This window comes from Eptesicus fuscus, chromosome 22 (assembly GCF_027574615.1).
Source record: "Eptesicus fuscus isolate TK198812 chromosome 22, DD_ASM_mEF_20220401, whole genome shotgun sequence".
Taxonomy (NCBI): domain Eukaryota; kingdom Metazoa; phylum Chordata; class Mammalia; order Chiroptera; family Vespertilionidae; genus Eptesicus; species Eptesicus fuscus.
In genome coordinates this window covers 15271694-15293378 of record NC_072494.1, presented here as the reverse complement: position 1 = coordinate 15293378, position 21685 = coordinate 15271694, and the positions used below count along the sequence as shown (strand labels likewise).

The window sequence follows — 21685 nt, the reverse complement described above, 5'->3', positions numbered from 1 at the left end:
GAGCACCCCGCCCAGTTCTGCGAGGCGGCCTTGGGCTGTGATCCCCGCCGCGCTCCTGGCCGCGCTGTCCAGGCCCCGCCCCTCGAGCTGCCCAGACCCCGCCCCTCGAGCTGCCCAGGCCCCGCCCCTCGAGCTGCCCAGGCCCCGCCCCCGAGCTGCCCAGGCCCCGCCCCCGACCAAACTTTCCAAAGGGGCTGTCCTTCCGGGGAAACGAAAGTGAAATTGAACCGGAGCCATTTCGCAGCCCGGCTCACCCTCCCTGCCCAGGAGCGCTTCCTGTCCGGCTCCCCGACGCCCCCCGGACGCCCCCCGCGCCTGCGAAGCCTCGAGCAGAAGCCTGACGCCTGCACACCCACGGCCGCCCGGGGGGAGGGTCGCGCTGCCTGGACATGCCTCGGGGGGCGCCATGGACCTGAGGCAGGTAAGGGCGGCCCGCCGCGCTGGCGCTCGCGTTTCAGTGGGTGACTTGTGTGCGCTAAGTGAGTGAGTGTGTGTGTGTGTGTGTGAGTGTGTGAGTGTGAGTGTGTGTGTGTGTGTGGGGGGGGGGGTGGAGCAGCAGGAGGAAGGGGGCTTGTGGGGAAAGGCACGTGGGCACAGAGCAAGGCCGGAGCCCAGGGCAAGGCTAAGCCGCCTCCGCTTTCTGCTTGCACCTCGGGTGCTGGCCCGCACCCCTCCTGGAGCCCCACCTGGACCGCAGGCTTTGTCTCCGCATCCTCTGCACCTCCTGGAGGCGTCTGGGAAATGAAAAACCGCCCTTAACCTGTAGGAGGCAGTTTGTAGCCGCTTTATTCGTTGTCGCTAAAAACTGGAAAACCCAAATGTCCTTAAACAGGTGATGACACACAGGGATGCATCCACGTAATGGACTGTGCCTGGCCAAAGAACAGGAAGGAAGGGCTGACACATGCAACAGGTGAATCGCAAACGCATTGTGCTAGGCAAAGACTGCGTGTGTGCTGTCTGCGTCCCTTTCGCTTATTCTGAGAAAAAAACCCACAAAGATAAAAGGACAGCCAGAGCGGTTTGACTCAGTGGATAGAGCACTGGCCCTTGACGGAATCGAACCCGGGACCCTTCCGTCCGAGGGCTGACGCTCTATCCACTGAGCCATACCGGCCAGGGCTTAATGCCTTTATTGATTTTAGAGAGAGGAAGGGGGAGGGGTAGAGAGATAGAAACATCAATGAGAGAGAAACATGATCCGGCTGCCTTCTGCGGGCCCCCAACCGGGGATCGATCCCGCAATGGGGGCATGTGCCCCGGCTAGGAATCCAACCAGTGACCTCTGGGTTCATGGGTGGGTGCTCAGCCACTAAGCAACACCAGCCAGGCTCTAATCTTATTTATTTGTATTACAACTGTAAACCTACTTTCGCCCACCTTGTGTATATACATACATGTATATGTATTTTATATATGTCTTAAAAATGGAGGTAAATTTACACAGTAAAACCCTTTTTAGTGTATAATTCTGAGTTTTGCCTACATAAAGTCAAAACATATGGCCTTATAACTATAACCATGATCATATACATATACACACAAACACAAACATGTATATACATATATATCTTTTTTATTTATATTTTCTTCAAAAGAATTAGGCACTTAAGGAAAAGCAGTTTTTCACACATATCAGTACATTTCTTTATGGAGCCCATGTAGTAAAAGTGGGGACTCGTCTCTTGATCCTAAATAGATGAGACTAGATTGAAGTGCACTTTTGTCGGGCAGTGAATGGTTTTCGTACTACGGAGACCGCAGTGGGTGAGTGGCGATGGAGGGATGTAAGAATGGTCGGCCTGAGCTGGTTTCCCACTTTCTTGCTCTCGCTCCCATTCAGTGCTTCTGCAAATGGCTGCTCTCAAGTGGTAGTTTGGGGAGTAAGAAAAAATAATCTCCCTCTAATCTTTCCCTAAAATAGCCATTGTTAACAAATTTATGTATCCTTTTTTCTGTACTCATTCTAGCGTGTGCACACACACACCCACGCACATATTCATGGGTGCTGCTTGTGTTTACAAAACGGGGCGTTCTAGCATGCATGTTCTCTGCAGCTTGCTTTTTTTGTTGGTTAATTTAACGTTCTATCATGCCTAAATTTCCTCCAGGTGAATACAAATAGATCGCAACACTCTTTTTGTGTGTGAGTACTCTTCCATAGCATGAACGTGTCATAATTTACTCTCCTCTTATATGGATGGACATTAAGAGGTTTTGCAGACTTTGGCCAAGTAGAAGCAGTTTAGATCTAGAAAGCATTTGGCTAGGAACTGACCTGAGCCATTTTGAAACAGTTATTTAAGGTCAAAGAACCAAACAGGGAAGTGCTGAAATGCCCATAATTCAGCTTTTGTGAGCCCGACTCCCGCTCTGTGCACGCACACCTGGGCCCTAGCAGTGTGCTGGGGAAAGGAGTGTGTGCAGCAAGAAGAGAAGGGACGGTGTGTCTGGGGGTGTCTTGTTCATGGTCATTCATTCCACAAAGGTTTCGGGATCCACTTTGTGCCAGGAGCCCTCTCAGGCGCTGGGGATGCAGAGATAACTGACACAGTCCTTGTCCCCAGGAGCTTCCTGTGAAGTCGGCTGCAGACCCCCATCAGTACCACATGGGACTATTGGGAGGGGAGGGTTGAGCATAATTTCTAGAATACCTAACATTGTTAATCGCCTTTCAGATGTACTACACTCTATGTGCGCCATTTACAAAACCGATAGCTCTGGTAAAAGCTAAAGTAAGCAGGGTAACAGGTGCCGAGGAGGAGTTCAAAGGCTGGAAGCTGAGGGAGACGGAAGTCGGAAGAAGTCTCCTGGAGAGCAGCATTTAAGGAGATCTGTAAGGACAGGTTGGACTTGTAATAGGTGGCCACAGAGGGGGAAGCAGGCCCGTTGGGTTAGGATGCAGAGGCATGGGAAGATTAGAGGCTCTTGTCTTACAGAGCCCAGGTGAGAGGACCGAGGGGCTGGAACTGTAAATGACACATTTAAGGGAAAATGTGGCAGACAAGTAAGACTTGGCAACTGCCTGATGTTTAGATGGAGGAAGGCAGACAGGCAGCAAAGATGACTCAGGTTTCTCACCTCAATAACCAAGAGCAGAAGGTGCCATTGTCAGGAATAAGAACAGCAGGAGAGGGGGCTGGCTTGAGGGGAAAGGTGCATTTGGTTGGCATATGCGGCATTTGAGGTAATGGTAGGATATCTAAGTGAACAGATTATCTAGCATTTAGAAATTCAAGTTTTAACCTTCAGGACAAGGTGGTGGCTGGAGAGAATGGATTTGACAGTGTCTGAAGAGGCTAGTTTAGGTGGAGGGAGTGGATGAAATCAGCCTGGGAAGGAAGAAGAGGCCCTTAAAACCTTGGAGACTAATATGTAAGGGTGGAAGGAAGGGACAGCGGCAGACAAAAGGAAAAAAAGGTGAGAGGAGACCTTTGGTGCTGTGTCACCAAACCGTGGGAGGAGAATTTATAAAGAGGCTCGGTCCACAGTGAACCATGTTGAACTGAACTGACCACCAAACAGCAGTGAAAAGCTAACTGACGTTTGAGAAGGAATTCATGGCCCCGTTAGCAAGAGGCACCGTCCTTCTCCAGGACCACGTGGAGCCTGTGGAACAGGAAAAGGGGACAGCGGGCTTCGGGTGGAGAAGGAATCGGGCCGTGGCATCCAGGCTGGGTGAGGAGGTGTGACACCAGGACGGGATGATGGGCCTGGCTGACCCCGGCCGCCGTGGGGTCACATAAGCAAGGAGAGGAAGCTGTGCAAACGGAAGTTCCCATTAATAAAGTGCAGGGTCAGCAAGTGCGGCCTGTTTTGTAAGTGAAGTTTGTTCCCGAGCTCAAGGGGTGCCACAGAAGTGGCTGTCACAAGGTGTTTCCTTGTAGCCAGTAAAGGAGGCCAGGTTCCTATCCACAGCCCTGCCTCCCCAAAGAAAGGCTTAGCTACACTGTTCGGTCAGTTACATGTTAATTTTTCCTGTGCCGCTGGTCTTCCAGGTTACAGTTATAGCTGCAGAATGCTATGCTACATTTTAACATCCAGCAGGAAATAACATTGAGAGCTCCCTAGACCTTGAGACCCTTGTCCTAACCGTTTTCAAGTTGTGTGTGGCTGGTTTGTGCTAAAATGAAGATGGTCTGACCCTTTCCAGAAAAGGTTTGCTGACCCCTGGAAGGGAGTCTCAGGGTTTGAGGTTTGGTGGTGGCCCTGCTAGAGTAACAGTGAGACTGAGGGAGAAGCTAGACGAGTGGTGGTCATTGGGGAACCCCACAGCCAGGAGACCGTGACGGGGCTTGGCAGGGGTGCTAAGATCCCCTAATTGCAACAGAGGATGTGGTTATTGAAAGGGTCCAGCCTGCAGGTCCTGGCCCTTCAGGAGAGTCAGACAAGGGGACAAGCATGAGGAAGCATTGATCCCAGCTGTTGCCCCCTCAACCTCACATCCACTCTCTCCTTCCCTCCCGCCACCCCACACACACACACACACACACACACACACACACGTCTGCAAGCTCCAGAGGAAGGTACCAAAGTATTTTCTGAGAGCCCCTCCCTGGCTCTCCCACCTCCACCCCACCAGGGGGAGGGGATGAGCACTGGTGTGTGGTGGGGAAGAGGTCACAAGTGCTCGGGTTCTGGTAGATATGTGCCAGTTGGTGAGGACATGGTGTGGCTGTGCCCATGGAACCGGGTTCTGAAGGACACAAGGGAACCATGGAAACAGCTGTTGGGAGGGAGTGTGGGAGGGCGGGGCTGAGGTCTCCAGGAATGGTGCTGCCAGCTCCACTCATCAGGTGAGCTGGTGGTTTGGTTAGAAGCTCGTGCCCAGTGTCCCTTCCAAGCCTGAGCACCACGCCAGGTGTGAGCACATGGTCTGTTTTCTTAGGAATCCTCCATCTGCCCTAAAACCAGATTCTGGCGGTGATGAGCCGATGAACCTGGGTGGTCTCTGTCATAGCCTCACAGGACTGGCTTCCACTTACATCTTTTTTTGTTCTAATCACCCAAAGGGTAGATTTTAGACACAAGGGGTCTGTGCTGCAGACTTTAGGTTATTGATCTCGTTTTGTTTTATTAATATATTTTTGTTGATTTCAGAGAGGAAGGGAGAGGGAGATAGAAACATCAATGATGAGAGAGAATCATCGATTGGCTGCCTCCTGCACGCCCCCTACTGGGGATCAAGCCCTCAACGCAGGCATGTGCCCTTGGCAGGAATCAAACCTGGGACCCTTCAGCCCACAGGCGGATGCTCTATCCACCGAGCCAAACCAGCTAGGGCTCTTTTTGTTCCTTTTGGAAAGAAAAGGTTTGTTTTTATTTTTAAAGGGTAAGTGTTTTGCTGAGTGGAAGATTCATTGTCCGCTCCCTAAAATCCTGCCAACGGGAAAAGGAGGAGTCAGGTTGCTGGAGCGGCCGGGCTGCTCCTGCGAGCTGTGTGTGTTCGCTTCCCGCTCCTCTCTCACCTTTGGCGGGTCAGCAGCAGGGCTTAGGAGGTGGGCAAGCCGTCCTAGCTGGGTCCCCAGCCACTAGAAATCGGGGGCAGCACCCCCTCCCTCCTCCCCCACCCCCCGCAGGAGGAAGGGCCAGGCTCCCCCCTGCAGTCCTCACTCACTTCCTTTTTCACCTTCTCGTTCCGCAGGGGTGTTCTCTCGGCAGATACTACCCCGGTCCGTTTCAAGGCTATGAGCACAGCAAGCGCAGACTCCAGCAGCCAGAGCCCGGATCTTACCCTCCGAGTTTCCAGCTTCAGCAAATAGCGTTTCTCAGGGGACAGCTCCCAGAAGTACCCCTCGTTGGAAAGCAGACACCACCGTCACCCTTCCTCCCTGAACCCTGGCCAAGGTTTCCAGGACCACCTGCCAGAGGCTGGCCGCAGGAGATCTGGGGTGCCCCGAGGGGTGCGCCTCTCCGAAGCCAGGTACTCCCCCGAGGATTCCGGCCTCCTTCCCCCCGTGGCGGGCTGCTGCCATGGGGAGGTGTTGACGGGCTTTCCTCGCGTTTCCAGGCGCTGAGCATCAGCCAGGATCAGGAACAAAGGGTCTTGGAGCTCTTGCAGGAGCGTGGCGAGGGGAAGGCCGCCACAGCACATGACCTGGCTCGGAAGCTCCAGGCCCCAAAGAAGGAAATCAACCGCATCTTATACTGCCTGGCAAAGAGGGGTGCGCTGTGTAGGGAGGCGGGAACGCCCCCTTTGTGGAGAATTGCAGCTTCCGTTCAGGCTCTGAACCGGCACAGCCAAGTAGCGACCACTGACTGTTGGAGCCAGGGAGCTCCAAGCTCGGGCCCCTGTTGGGAACCCGCCGGCAGGAACCTCACGTCCGACTTGGAAGAGGAAGAGTCCCCTGAGCCTTTAGACATGGCCGAGATCAAGGAAGACATCTGCAACCACCTGTTTGACGTGTTCAAGTCCTCCGCCCTGAATTTGGCTAAAAATATCGGCCTCTCGAAAGCCCGCGATGTCAATGCCGTGCTGATTGACCTGGAAAGGCAGGGGGACGTGTACAGGGAAGGGACCACCCCTCCGATCTGGTACCTGACGGACAAGAAGCGAGAGAGGATACAAATGAAGAGGAATACGAACAGTGTTCCCGAAGCCACTCAAGCTGCTGTCCCGGAGACCAACACGGAGGAGGAGCTTCCCGCCTGCAACTCACCCGCCTGCAACTCCCCCGCCTGCAACTCCCCCGCGCCAGATGCCTCAAACGAAGCCGCCACGGAAAACGTGGAGAATGGGCAGGAGCCGGTCATCAAGACAGAAAGTAGCCCACAGGTCCCACCAGAGCCAGTGAAACTGAAACCACCTGTCTGTGACAATGGCCCCTCAAAGCCAGGGTATGTTGACTTTGAGAATGGCCAGTGGGCCACCGATGACATCCCAGACGACTTGAATAGCATCCACACGGCCCCCGGCGAGTTTCGCGCCATCATGGAGATGCCCTCCTTCTACAGTCACGGCCTGCCACGGTGTTCACCCTACAAGAAACTGACCGAGTGCCAGCTGAAGAACCCCATCAGCGGGCTGTTAGAATACGCTCAGTTCGCTAGTCAGACCTGTGAGTTCAACCTCATAGAGCAGAGCGGACCACCCCATGAACCTCGGTAAGAGACCCCAGGAACTCTGCACCCAGGGTTGGGTCAGGCGCTCTTGCTCCTGGCAGTTGGCTGACTCATGAGCAGTGCTGTGTGGTGGCCCCGACTTTTCCTCCTTCCTTTCTGCCCTCGGGCTAACGCACCCTGTTGGCCCTAACTCTAGACCAGGGCTGGGAACCTTTTATCTGCCAAAGGCATTTGGGTATTTATAACATCATTCGCTTAATTAAATTACGTCGCTATGAAGAGAGCTCCTAGATTTGCTGAATTGCGGGTCCCGCCTGTGGCTGCCTTGGCAGGGCCAGACCAAATGATTTTGAGGGCCTTATACGGCCCGTGGGCCGGACGCTCCCCACCCCTGCTCCAGATCGTGAGCACGGGATGTAGACCTCAGACCAGCCAGAATCCTGGCTGAGCAAAGGGAAGGTTGTCCCCATTGGCTAAAATGAAGCTTCTTGGGAAATGGTTAGCTTTCATACATCAATGTCATGTCTGCCTCTTAAGGCCAGAGGTAATGAAGACGTGACTCCCTTGCCACCCTCTTCTGTGCCGTTCCCGCTTTCCCCATCTAAGTCCCAGGGAGGTCCAGGAGCGGGTGGGAGGGGGCAGGCTGCGCACCAGAGCAAGGGCGGCCTGTGCTGCCAGCAGCAGTGGATTCGAACCGCCCCGCGCCCTTTGCGCAGGGAAAGGACGGTGTAGCGCGCCCGAGGCTGCCTGCCTGCCGAGGTGGGTTCTGATTTTACACACCTCTGTGCCGATGGGGGGCTCGCACGTGCTGCTGCTCCTGAGCTGCGAAATCGGAAGTGACCTCAGACAGCTGGCCGGCTCCTGCAGGCCCAGAGGGAGCTGCCGAAGGGCCCGGCGGAGAGCTGAACCCCCTGGCGCTGAGTGGCTGCACACCTGCTGGGGAGGACGGGTTTGCTAGGGGCAGGATGCCCAGCTTCCCCGTTCCCTCCCTGTGCCCGTCTTAATGACGCGGCGATGGCGTTGCGGAAGAGCTGTTAGGGAGAGGGCGTGTGTCTGTCCAAAGTGACAGGGCCTGGGCTGGCTTGTTAGTTTGGGGTAGAGACTGGGCGGCCGTCGTGTTCTCTCGTCCTCCGTCCCTGTCCCCAGGGTTGGGGACAAGCAGTGGGTGTGGTGGCTAACCTTTCTTTGGCCTCCGGCTGTAAGAAACATTGGTGCCATATTCACATATTTCAGAACACCCAGGAAATAAGAATTTGACCTACTTTTTCTAAATGAAATCCAAGATTGAGCAAAGAGCTGAACACATTTAAAAGCTTGAACAAAGGAAGTCTAAGCTCAGTCCAGAGGCCTAGAACAAGTGCTTTTTGGTTTTCTACATAACAGGGAAATTCCTTTCATCCCAGGCTTCAAATAGAGCTTTAGAGTGACTTCAACCATCAGAGTGGTGTGTCCTGTGGGTAGGCTGGGGACAGAGACAGGCCCCGAGAAGTGACAGGTGTCTGGGAGGGAGACTGCGCTGTAAGAGCCTCCGCTTGCCTTAGACCCGCCCTCGCGGTGGCCAGTCTGTGCAGCTGCTTTGGGAAGAAGGCTGGGTCGCTAACAAGACTGTAATGGTGACTCTAGCTCATCAGTGTTACAGACTTTATCGCGCCATTGCCGAGAGGTCGTGGGAGTCCCTGACCTAGTCTCCTGTCCTGAGGCTGTTTGCTCTAATGAGCCATGGGGAGAGCCACTGGCTGCTTCGTTTCTGCAAAGTAGGGACAGGCTGCGCCTCCGAAGGACAGGAGGCCCCGGTCTGCCCTCCATGTCTCCCTCCGCAAGTCAAAAAGCCCCTGAGAGTGGCAGGAATTGCAGGGTGCAGATCTCTTTGGAGAGGGCAGAAGGGAGGCCTAGACTAGTGTTCACACATCTAATCACTTTCCATCAAGATTTAAATTCCAAGTTGTCATCAGCGGCCGAGAGTTTCCCCCGGCTGAAGCTGGCAGCAAGAAAGTGGCCAAGCAGGATGCAGCCACGAAAGCCATGACCATTCTGCTGGAGGAGGCGAAAGCCAAGGACAGCGGGAGGCCGGAGGAATCCTACTACTCTTCCCTCGAGAAAGAGTCAGAGAAGGTAGGTGTCCGCCCTCAGCCAGGTGTCCGTTTCCTTCCTGTCGGTGAAGGAGCAGGGCTTTAACTGGCCTTCGAGAGGCAATCTCGGCCTCGCAACTGATGCTGTGTCTGAGTCAGCTGCCTGCTGTGCCCTCAGCCACCCCCCTCACCAGTAGTTGAAAGAGATATGAAAGGTTACCAAGTCCAGTCTCCTCTCGCAGATAAGACAGGAAACTCGCCAGGCCCCAGTGACTCGGGTTGAGCGCCGACCTATGAGGTCACGGTTCGATTCCCGGTCAGGGCACATGCCTGGGTTGTGGGCTTGATCCCCAGTAGGGAGCGTGCAGGAGGCAGCTGATAATGATTCTCTCTCATCACTGATGTTTCTCTCTCTCCCTCTGAAATCAATTTAAAAAAAAATGTTTTTCAGAGACCCAGAACCTTTAACTCACCCTTTCCTGTGATGCTTAAAGAATCCCACAGCCCTCTTCCTTTGGAGGCCAGCCCTGAATGTGTAGTGACCGAAAGAAATTCTCCCTCCCCGTCCCTCTGCCGTGATGGACTAGCCAACGTTTTCTTACTGTTTGTGCTGTGTTTTTTCTTCTCTCGTTTTCTGCAGACGGCAGAGTCCCAGTCCACCCCCCCTTCAGCAGCTTCCTTCTTATCTGGGAAGAACCCCGTCAGTACATTGCTTGAGTGTGTGCACAAGTTGGGGAGCTCCTGCGAATTCCGCCTCCTATCCAGAGAAGGCCCTGCCCATGACCCCAAGTACATCTCTTGTATCATGTATCTCTGCTGAGGTTTTCTCAAAAAAAGAGAGCGATGCAGTTCTTCCTTGCCTCCTCCTCGATGGCAGATCATTTCACGGAGCAGTCACTCCTGTTTTCAGTGTGGAAGATGGGGGGCCGTGAGGGCATGGCTGCTGCTTGTGGAGCAGAGAATCTGGGACTAGGAATCGAAAGGGCGCAGCAGGGACCAAGCACTAGGGAGGTGCACGGCTTGGAGGTTTCCTGGTGGTGGGACAAATCGGTACAAGACCTGAGCATACCTGCCAAGCCCTGCTCTGAGGCTCTGCAGACTTGCATGTTCAAGAGGAGGAGGAGGTGAAGCTAGGCTGATGCTTAAATGTGGAGTAGGGGTCAGCCAGGCTCAGAGAGCCGGGGGGCAGGAGGAGGGAGAAAGGCACCAGCTCTTCAAGGCAGAAGTGACTGCCGCAAGGAAATTGCAAGTCCTGAAGGACGACCACCTGACAAAGGCTAGGTAAACCCCTTCCCTCAAAGCCATTTTAACCCTCTCCTCTCCTGCCAGGTTCCAGTACTGTGTTGCCATGGGAAACCACACTTTCCCCACTGTGAGTGCCCCCAGCAAGAAAGCGGCAAAGCAGATGGCTGCCGAGGAAGCCATGAAGGCCCTGCACGAGGAGGCCACCAACTCGGCGTCTTCTGATAACCAGGTGAGGTCATTCCCGACTCTAAGGATCCTGGTCATGTTTAGCCGCAGGACGGCTTAGGATTGCCCAGGAGTCGCTCGGTTTCCTTAACTGTTTACGGTTCCTCTTTGTTTGGCTAATTCTCTTCCAGTCCGGAGGGACCAGCACAGAATCATTTGATAACTTGGAATCTATGATGCCCAACAAGGTTCGGAAGATCGGCGAGCTCGTCAGATACCTGAACACCAACCCGGTGGGCGGCCTGTTGGAGTACGCCCGCTCCCACGGCTTTGCTGCCGAGTTCAAGCTGGTTGACCAGTCCGGACCTCCTCACGAGCCCAAGTGAGTGTTCCTGTCCTGACTACAGCGTGTGTCACGGGGGTTCCACCTGTAACCCGGGGAGAAGGAGGTGCATTCGCTGTGAATGAGAGCAGGGAGAGCGTGTCTCCATGACCCCCTAGAACGGGTTTGGGGAGCATGCGGCCCTCGGGCTGTATCATCTGGTCTGGCCCTGCCAAGGCAACCGTTACAGGTGGAACTTGAAATTTAATAAACCTAGGAGCTCTTTTCATAGCAACGTAATTTTTAAGTTGATAATTTTGTATGGCCCGCTGTTATAAATATCCAAATGGCCCTTGGCAGAAAAAGGTTCCCCACCCCTGCCCTAGACGATCAGCCATCTTGAGAGTATAGTCATTTTTCTAATGAGTATTATCCTTTTTAATTTTTTTAACTAATTTTAATTTTCAAGAAAATCACTCAAGCTGGTTCAAAAAGTATGCAACGAAAGGTCTTATTTCTAACTCAGACTTCTAGTTCCCTCCCCACACTCCCCATACACTATTACCAACTGATTGAGTCCCTCTAGAAATTTCCATGCATATATTAGCATGTTTTTCTTTTTGTTTTAAAAATAAGTATATAACATATCTTCTCTGCCATGCCTTGACTCCTTTCCTTACCAGTGTATCTTAGAGATCATTACAAATCAGCATATATAAATCTGTCCGACTCCTGCACAGCTTCATAATATTTCATTGAATAGACGCTGTTATTAAACCAGAGATATGGAAGGTCTTTTCTAAAACAGATACCCATGCAGTTGACCTAATTTAAGAAAGAGAACGTTGCTACTGTCGAAGCACCCACCCTTACATAATTTATTTAACCAACTTCCAGTGACATTAGGTTGGTTTTGGTCTTACTATTAAAAACACTCCTGCAGTAACTGTCCTTCTACTGTGTCTGCTTACATGTGCAAACATGTCTGTAGTACACATTTTCAGGAATTTCTGGGCAAACATAAGTCGTGTACTTTTAAGTTGTTTTTTTTTAATAGGTAATAGACTATCCAAATTAAAATGATTTAAAAATAAAAATATATATAAAGCTCATTCTCACCCATTCTCCCTTTGGCCCAACTCTCACCTACACACACGTACACCCACCCAGCACACCCACATGTAATGACTTTGTTATTATGTACCCTTTCATAGTATCCTTATATTAATACAAGGAAGTATATATATTGATCTCCAGCTTGCTTTTTACCTAAAACAGTATTCCCTTGGAGAGTTTCCATGTTACTTTGTATTCTTTGTATATAGCTACAAAATGCAGTGTTCCAATGTCGCAGGTTTATCATGATTTATTTAACCAGCCTTTATTGATGACTACTTGGATTGTTTCCAAACTTTTGCTATTATAAACAATGCTGCAATGAATAACATGTTTATGTACATACAAAATTTTGGAAAATATTGCCAAACTTTCTTCCAGTGAGAATTATACCAGTTTATGCTTACACTAACAATACAGGGTGGGCAAAAGTAGGTTTATAGCTGTGAGTACACAGAGTTTCTTCTTATATTATTATTTTATTAATTACTGTATTGTTCCCATATGAATAATTTCCAAACCTACTTTTGCCCCACCCCATATATAAAAATGGCTTTTCCCCTACACCATGACCAATATGGCATTATCAACATTTTTATCTTTGCCATTCTAAAATGTGAAAAATGGCACGTCAGTGCATTGCAAAGATTATTCTACATTGAGATATTTATCATAATTTACCATATTAATAGATCAAAGGAGAAAAACCAATCGATGTATCTCTCCGATGTTTCTCTCTCCCTCCTTTCCATTCTCTTTGAAAATCAATGGAAAAAAATATCCTTGGGTGGGGATTTAACACAAAAAAAAAAACCTAGTACTTTGACCAGCGTGCACCCCACTTTAGAACAGTCAACCTTGAGGGGCCAGAAAAGGTCCTCTCCTGGGCACGATGCCTTTAGGATGTGTCATGGGGCTCCACCCTCTGTTAGAGCCACCTCAGAAACGGGGTGCGGCTCCTCGTTCACACCCTTCGCACTCGCCTCATTCTTTAGCCTCCTTCATCTGTGGCGGGCTTAGTCCATTTCCTCTTTCTCTTCTGTAAAATTTTCCACACAGTCCCTTCTAGGCTTCAACTCGGTCATTCACTCAGAACCTGAGAACTCACTGTGAACTGGATTAAAGGTAGGAAAAGCGGCCCTGGCTGTCCTGCAGACAGAGCACAGCACAGGGCTTCCTGGAGGTGAATGCGAGGGACTGTGGGGACAGGGTGCACACTGTGGCCCCCGGGGAGTCGAGGAGGCTGCACCGAGGGGAAATACTAATTTAGAAGCTGCGTTTATTGAACATCTGTTACAATGACACACATTACTTCCTCCTCAATGTGAATCACGCTGGGTCCTCTCTTTTTCCTTTCTATCCTTCTTGGCAACCTTCACTAATTTTTTTTTACCTTTTTTGTTTTTATCGTCACTCAAGGTTTTCCATTGATTTTTAGAGAAAGTGGGAGGGACAGGGGAGAGACAGACACATCGATGTGAGAGAGACACATCGATTGGTTGCCTCCTGCATGGGACTCGACCGGGCTGGGGATCGAGGCACGCACCCTTGACTGGAATCAAACCCACGGGCCGACGCTCTGTCCACTGAGCCAAACCGGCTGTGGCTTATGACTTTTAATATCGAAATGCTGGAGATCTTTTCAGAGCTCCAGCCTCCTCGATCCAGCTGCTTGTCACTTCTCGGACAGGCCTCTCAGAAGCAGCACTCTTGATTTTTGCTCCCTCTCTGCCCTTGTCCTTTCCATCTCAGTGAGTGACACCACTCCCCTCCTTAGTTCTGTTATGGCTACAGTTTCCATCCCAAATCCCTTCCTCGTCTTTCCAGCTCCAGTTACCTTCTAGACTAAGCACTGTCTTCTCTCATGTAACCCAGGGCAGGAGTCACCTGATCTCCCTACTGTAGTCATTCAGCCAATATTTGTGGAGTACATCTTATCTGTTAGTGCAGGAGCCAGGTAGTAATCAATAGTCACGTAAAGTAACGTGAGCGCTCATGTTCGATGTGTATGACAAAGGGCTCGAGTGGCATGTGCATGAGAATCTCCGTGCAGGACCTGACGGAGTCAGGAGAGGGGAGGGGCTTCGCTGAGAAGTGAGGGAGATTAAGAGCGAAGTGTGGGGTTCCGGGCGGAGGAGATAGTCGGAGCAGACGCACGGGGCGCCTGGCCCGGGGAGGCCACAGGCCTCGGAGGCATTGTGCTTTTGCCATCCAAGCCGTGGAAAGCCATTGAAAGGTTCTAAGTGCGCGACTGCCACTTGCCTCCACCCCCGCCCCCCTCTCTTCTCAGCCTTTTTCCTGCTGCAATGTTGTACTAAATTTTCTTTCCTGCTCGAGAAAACCACTTCAGATCTTTGCCTCTTTCTTCAAATTTCCACCAAAATCCCTCTTCCTCACTCTAAAGTGGTGATCTTAATTCACACTTAATTGAGAAAATAGCGATAGTCATAGGACAAATACTTCACCTCACCATCAGCAAACCCTCCTCCCTTCCTGCATCTGTGCGTCTGTCTGCACCACCCGCGGGAAGCCTCCTTCCTCCATCGCTGTGCCTGGGCACCAGGCTGGGTACTGCCATCAGCCTGCAGACATGCCCGTGCCCGACTTAGGCACCCCCCTTCAGCCCACATCAGCGCTCTGCTCCCCTCCCGGCCAAACCTCTCAATTATTTGTAGTCTTTGTCTGCACTTTCTTAACTCATTCCAATGGAGCTTTGTCCCCAGCGTTTTGCTAAAAAGGCTAACCACCAGCCATATGTGGTTAGTGAGCATTTGAAATGTGGCTAGTGTGACTGAGGAACTGAATTATTAATTGTATTGAATTTTAATCAAAGTTAATAGCTCCCTGTGGCTAGTATCTACCATATTGGGACAGTGCGGCTCTAAGGATTCTAACTGCATAATTCACAAATTTTATCACAGATACATATATGATATATGTGCAAACACATAAACAGTCGTGAAATTCTCCACCTGGCAGAGACCCAGCATGGCTAGCCCCGCCCCCTCTCCTTCACCAGACTTCAGCTCGCCGCCCGGCACGCACCTCTGGCATCAGCACAATAGGAGTGAAGGCGTTCAGTGCCTTGGATGAGCAAGGAATAGTGAGAACCTCGGTTCCCAGTAGCGCCTGAGCTGCCCTGCCTCGATCCCGAAGCCTTTCCCATATGCAGTTGGATTAGCCAAAGCAGGGTCCCCACCGCAGATTAGGGTGCTTGAAAGCTAGGATTCTTGAACTCGGGTCTGATAGACGCTCCAGCCATTTTGTTCCATCCTGCTCTTCCCTCTGTGTGTGTGAGACCCCCACCAGAAAGGGAGGGCCCCCCAGGGCCGGCAACGGTACTGCCCACCTCCCTCCTCTACTCAAGCCCTTTACAGTAAGCAGAGTCACAGGCCAAGGTGCTCTGTCCCCAAGAGCCATCCCCAGGCTTCCAGGAATCGAAAACCGGCTCCTCATGAAAGTTTGGTTCCCTGGTCTCAGGCAGACATGGCATTCTGACCTCAGTGATAGTCCAGGTCACATCTGAATCAGCAAAAATCACACTGCGACCCAGGACCGTCCAAAGTCCAGGCACTGCTGCCTTGGAGAGCTGGGGCAGGGCTGGGGCCTTAGGTCGGCTGCATCTTAAGCAAAACTTGCGTTTCCTACAACTGCCAGCAAGTTCAGATGCTTGTCTTTGTCCCCCGCCTCTCATCCCAAAGGTTTGTTTACCAAGCAAAAGTTGGGGGTCGCTGGTTCCCAGCCGTCTGCGCGCACAGCAAGAAACAAGGCAAGCAGGAGGCCGCGGACGCCGCCCTCCGCGTCCTGATTGGGGAGAACGAGAAGGCAGAGCGCATGGGTTTCACAGAGGTAACCCCAGTGACAGGGGCCACTCTCAGAAGAACTATGCTCCTCCTCTCCAGGGCCCCAGATGCACAGCCAAAGACAGTTAAGACGTCTACTTTTGTGCTATCTTCTTTGGGGGTCCAGCCAGCTCCTCCGGGTGGAGTTAGCTTTCATCGCTAGTGTGTGACTTACTCCTGGGCTTTCATGTTAGCCTCCCAGAAGGTGGAACGGGACCCTGGGCCTGCGAGGGGACCCGACGGTTCACTGTCGAGTGAGCGCGCTCTCCCGCCCACTCTGAGGCGTGGCGGCCGCACCGGCTCTGGGGCCCTGACTCGGCCTCCTGTCCCCGCAGCTCCCTCTCACCGGCAGCACCTTCCACGACCAGATAGCCATGCTGAGCCACCGGTGCTTCAACGCGCTCACCAACAGTTTCCAGCCCTCCTTGCTTGGCCGCAAGATCCTGGCTGCCATCATCATGAAGAAAGACTCCAAAGACCTGGGAGTCGTGGTCAGCCTGGGCACAGGTCGGTGAGGCTGACCCCTCCCCCCCCCCCCCCCCCCACACACACACACACACGGTGCCTGAAGGGTGTCCTGTCCTTCCCTCCTGGAGTCCCCAGGGCCGAGTTTCAGATGGGAACAGACGATTATATCTCCGGTTAGCTCCAGATCATCCAGAGGGGGGGTCGAATGCTCACCCCCAGGGAAGGGAGGAGGGGAGTCGGGATCTGATAAAGTGAGGCCCTGAGAACAAGGAGCCCCCTCTTCGTCGTCCTGTCCTTTGGAAGTGTCCCACGTCCTCCGTGCCTTCCAGGCAATCGCTGTGTGAAAGGAGACTCCCTGAGCCTGAAGGGCGAGACCGTCAACGACTGCCACGCGGAGATCATCTCCCGCCGGGGCTTCATCAGGTGAGCTGAGCGGTGGGGCTCTGACACCCCCGACGGGCGGGCCGTGGCCACAGCGGCAGCCTGTGCACCTGGGACCCAGGCGACACCGCGGCTCGGCTGCTGCTCCGGGCTCGCGCTTTCTCGGCCCGCTCGGCTTCGGGCCTTTTAAAAAGGCACAAAATGGCCTGGTCCTGGGCTTCCGGATGAGGAGGCCGCCCCTCTGCGTGAGGACCTTTAAACAGCCCTGGCCCGCCAGCTGCCTCCTCAGTCACCTCTCCTTCCACGACGGGGAGGCCCCGGAGAAGCCCTTGTTCTGCCCGGAACCCCGGTTCCTGCCGCAGCGGGAGCTCGGGGCAGAAAGGAGCCTGACCGAAAGGCTGACTTGGCTCAGAGAAATGCTGAGGCTCCTAGAGTTCCCGGCGCCTTTCTGCCCGAGAAACTGACAGGGTCACATGAGGCTTCTCCTTCCTGGAGGTCAGACCACAGAAGCAGCTGCTCCCCAGGATCCAGCTGTCTTCTCACCCCGACTTCCCGCCTGCAGGTTTCTCTACAGCGAGCTGATGAAGTACAACCCCCAGACGGCCAAGGACAGCATATTTGAGCTCGCGAAGGGAGGGAAAAGGCTGCAAATCAAGAAGACCGTGTCGTTCCACCTCTACATCAGGTGTGTGCCGTCGCCGCCGGAGCGGGCTGCCAGCTGCAGGGCGGGTGTGGAATGCTCTCCTGGTCCCTGACCAGTCCATTCCATGGCCCCCTCCGCTCTGTGCGGACCTGGAATGGAATGTCTCCCATGACAGGCCTCCCTAAAAGTCCCTAGCTTCCGCCTCATGGGACAGCTCCTGAGCCCCGGGAGGGAGAGCAGCGTCCGCACGGGCGATGTTAACAGGCGCCCTGTCCTGCAGCACGGCCCCGTGCGGGGACGGTGCGCTCTTTGACAAGTCCTGCAGCGACCGCGCGGTGGAGAGCACAGACCGCCACTACCCCGTCTTCGAGAACCCCAAGCAAGGCAAGCTCCGCACCAAGGTGGAGAACGGTGAGTGGCCCGCCTCCTCCCCACGAGGGCTCTGCTGAGACCAGGCTCCTCCCGGGACACGGGCAGAGCTGCTGGGGTTTTGCTGTTAACTGCAGGGTTGGAGGGTCCTGTTTGCAGGGAGAGGGAAGGTGTGGGGGTGAGGGGGGGGAATGTGCGCAGGAAGATGAGGATCAGAGAGGAGGCAGAGGTACCTTGCACTCAGAGAGCCGGGCTGGAACCGTGTGGGAGTCAGCCTCCCAGTTCCTGCCCGTACAGCCATGGGAATGGATAGACCATCGCAGGCCGCTGTGGGTCTGACCCAAGCTCTCATGCAGGGGAAGGCACGATCCCAGTGGAGTCCAGTGACATTGTGCCCACGTGGGACGGCATCCGGCTCGGGGAGAGACTCCGCACCATGTCCTGTAGCGACAAAATCCTCCGCTGGAACGTGCTGGGCCTGCAAGGGGCACTGCTGACCCACTTCCTGCAGCCGGTGTACCTCAAGTCCGTCACCCTGGGTAAGGGGCCATCCTGGGAGCCGGAACCAGCCTGTTCTAGGCCCAGGTCTCAGCAAACCGCATGCTTCGTTGTCAGGAGTTGGCACGATGTCTCCACCTTTCACAGTGTGTTTGAGGCAGTAATTGGTTCTGAGCGTCCGTCTGTCATGGTGGGAAGACTGGTTTGGGCAGAAGCCCGGGTGAGGGACATGCCAGGCAGGTCTCTTCCGGATGAGTCCCTGGAACACAGCAGCCACAACTGCAGTGTCTTCTTTTTCTTGATCTCCACGGCCCGCAGCCTTTCCAGTTAATTCCTGGTGCCAAATGTGTCTTCTTCTCATACCCAGGTTACCTTTTCAGCCAAGGGCATCTGACTCGTGCCATTTGCTGTCGTGTGACGAGAGATGGGAGTGCGTTTGAGAATGGACTGCGCTATCCCTTTGTTGTCAACCACCCCAAGGTGCTATAGCCCCGTCCGCTTTTCCCTCGCCCTTTTCTCCTTCCAAGCCATCTGTTCGCAGAGCAGAACAGCCCGGTGTGGCCAGGGGAGCCTTAGTTGGTGTTCCAAGAACTTACCCTTCTCTCCTTTGGAATGCCAACAGCTTTCCTCCTTTTAGTCTGGAATTAATTTCCATCAAAGTGGGGTTAGTATGCCGAGAGTTTTAGCCACGTAGAATCCTACCTAATTGCGGGGCAAGGTCCCGAGCCCTCACGCCCTTTGCCCTCTGAGACACTTGGGTCTCTTCAGAACCTTTTTCCTGAGAGGTGTCCGTTCTCTCCCGCTGCTCCGGGGACTCCTAGGTTGGCCGGGTCAGCGTCTATGATTCCAAAAGGCAGTCCGGGAAGACCAAGGAGACGAGCGTCAACTGGTGTTTGGCTGACGGCTACGACCTGGAGATCCTGGACGGCACCCGGGGCACCGTGGACGGGTAAGGAGCAGGGAGCACAGAATGACGCGCAGGGACGGCGAGGTTGCCAACCTCCAGGCTTCCGAGCTCCCACCCGCCACGGCGGCCCCGGGCCCTCCTTTTCCGGTCCTGGCTGAGTAACGTTTCTGTCTCCCCAGGCCACGGAATGAATTGTCCCGGGTCTCCAAAAAGAACATTTTCCTCCTATTTAAGAAGCTCTGCTCCTTCCGGGGCCGCAGGGATCTACTTAAACTCTCCTATGGTGAGGCCAAGAGAGCTGCCCGGGAATACGAGATAGCCAAGAACCACTTCAAAAAAGGCCTGAAGGACATGGGCTATGGGAACTGGATAAGCAAACCTCAGGAGGAAAAGAATTTCCACCTCTGCCCAGTATAGTGGGACGGGACTGACGGGTGGCGGGCGTTTCCCACTGGGGCGAGAGAGGCAGGTCGTAGCATTCCTCCTCACACTAGTCAAGGGGTCTTTTTTAATTTTTTCTTTTTTTTTCCTTCTCTCTTCCTCCCCCCCCCCCCTTTTTTTTTTTAATAACGGAACCACAATTGGTGATCCTGAGACCTCGGGGTTCCTATTGATCCTGCTTTCTTGGGGAACACCAGGCCCCTTCTCGTTTCCCAGGCAAAGAGGTAGAGACATGGGAGAGAGAAGGGGTCTCTCCTTCCCACCAGCGCGGAAGCACCCGCAGCCCATGTCCTCATCAGTTCTGTTTGGGGTTTCCGTTTCCCGCCCCTCAGTGTGCGGCCCTGGCCTCTTGAGGTCTTGATCAGGTTCCAGTCAACTCCGTGAGTCACGTCAGGGACTGATGATTTCACTTGCGGATTCTGCAAGCCCCTCCGCCCCTTCGAGGTCCTTCCTGGGTCCGGTTTCTCCTTTTCCTCCACGAGGGTCAGAGCAGGAGAGCCCTGCGGCCCCGGAGGGAGCAGAGCTTCTTAGAGAGCTGAGGGGGTGAGCGGGCCCCGCGGGGTGGCAGGCCCTTCCGGGGGCTCAGGCAGGCTCCCGGCTGCCCTCCTCCTAATGAACGTGCCTGCAGTGGGGGCGAGGGCCTCTGCTGGGACTCGGCGGGAATAAGGCAGAAGGTGACTGGTCACAGCACTCTTCCACCTGGCAGGTCTCCCTTAACAGCGACACCCGGGGGAGCTCGTGGAGAGCAGGTGAACTAGGAGTATTAAAGGAATGCCGTAAGCGCTGAGTCTTACTGGTCATTGCTACAGGTAACCTGTAATTGCACAGAGTTAGATTCAGAGGTAATTTTTCAAGTGCTTTTGTCTTGCCGGAGAGCTTCCGAAGGTCGTGGGAGGCAGGTCACAGAGCCGAGCGAGGACTCTCCCTGCCTGTCGGGGGTCAGGGGCTGACCTAGGCCTGCATTTGTAGCTGGAAGGGCAGGTTGTCCTCAGGTTCTGTGAGGTGGAGCCCCAGGCCCACACCCCAGCTAATAGCCTGTGGTCAGGCCGTCGGCCTCCGGAGCCTGGCTCTGGGCCCATGGCGGGCGGGCGGTGTACATGCCCCCGAGAAGCACAGAGGCCCTGCCACTCAGCCCGGAGCCGCCCCTTCCCTCTAGAGCAAGTGTGTCAAACGCGTGTTTACGAGGCATGCGGCCCATTGGCCACGGGTTTGACATGCTTGCTCTAGAGGCTCCCTCTATCTTACCTGTGAACATGCTGAGCCAGCAGCCTCACACGACCTTTCACCCTCCCTCGCCCCGCACACTACTGACTAGTGAACTCCCATCGGTCCCACCTCTTCAGCATTGGATACATCCACGTTCACACTTTGCTTGTGGCTACTGTCCCCAAAATCGACCAAATGCGAAAACCCACGTTTTACGGGTGCACTAAGGACGTCTCCACAGGACACCCAGGTGTCTCGGGAGGGAGGCGCCTGCCCACCCCGGCCCCTGACTCTGCTGAAGGCACATGGGTCGGTCCTGCCTCCGAGGCAGCCGACCTGGTTCTTGAGGCTGGAGCCCGGCGCCCACTGTGCCTCTGACCATGGGCCCTCTGGGCACTGGGACCTCCTGCAGAGCTCCGACTCAGCTCTTCAACCAGGAGCACGGGGCTCTCCGAAGACCAGAGCCCCGCTCACCCCAGGCTCCTGTCCAGCAACCTTGCAGTGTTTGGGTTCTGCTGTAGGAAGAGAGCAAGGCAGCCTGCCCCGTGTCTGCTGGAAACAACCCTGTGTCCGGCCCTGCACGGCCGAACCCCGTGCCCCGCGGGGTCACACACACAGGAGGCAGAGCCCTCCTAGAGTGTTCTCACCCTCCTGTCCAGTCTTTGTTTTTAACAAGCAGGACCCCCTTCTCCCCGCCCCTTCTTTTTTTAAATGATCTTTGTAGTTGATTTGTCTGAACTGTGGCTTTGTGCATTCCTTGAGTAATCACTTGTAAAAATTGTCACTGCTTGACGCTGTTTCCTTTACTCACTGGGAAGGGACTCTGTCGGGTTTGGGGGTCATAGCAGTGACTCCGAGAGCAGAGTGGGCAGAGCCCGAGCCTGGACTTGGGTGCGATGAGGCTGCAGTCAGTTTTTAAATTCCGCTTTTATGTGTCTCCCTGATACGTGA

At 53.9% G+C, this 21685-nt stretch overlaps 1 protein-coding gene across 3 annotated transcripts; it reads left to right on the top strand.

Moving 5' to 3' along the window:
* Window positions 1-259: 259 nt before the first annotated feature.
* ADAR (adenosine deaminase RNA specific) lies at window positions 260-21462 on the top strand. Of its 3 annotated transcripts, XM_054711523.1 has the most exons (16): window positions 264-421; window positions 5645-5923; window positions 6011-7104; window positions 8991-9174; window positions 9772-9920; window positions 10461-10605; window positions 10733-10923; window positions 15681-15906; window positions 16157-16328; window positions 16619-16712; window positions 17233-17355; window positions 17594-17724; window positions 18039-18221; window positions 18548-18660; window positions 19002-19129; window positions 19267-21462. In XM_054711523.1, exons 1-16 carry the CDS (start codon window positions 407-409, stop codon window positions 19502-19504), a joined length of 3465 nt encoding a protein of 1154 aa, XP_054567498.1. In that variant the 5' UTR covers window positions 264-406; the 3' UTR covers window positions 19505-21462. The 3 variants fall into 3 exon arrangements, with proteins under 3 accessions (XP_054567497.1, XP_008153967.2, XP_054567498.1); XM_054711522.1 differs by having other exon boundaries at window positions 260-421; window positions 5645-7104; window positions 15681-15828; XM_008155745.3 differs by having other exon boundaries at window positions 260-421; window positions 5645-7104.
* The last annotated feature ends 223 nt before the right edge of the window (window positions 21463-21685 follow it).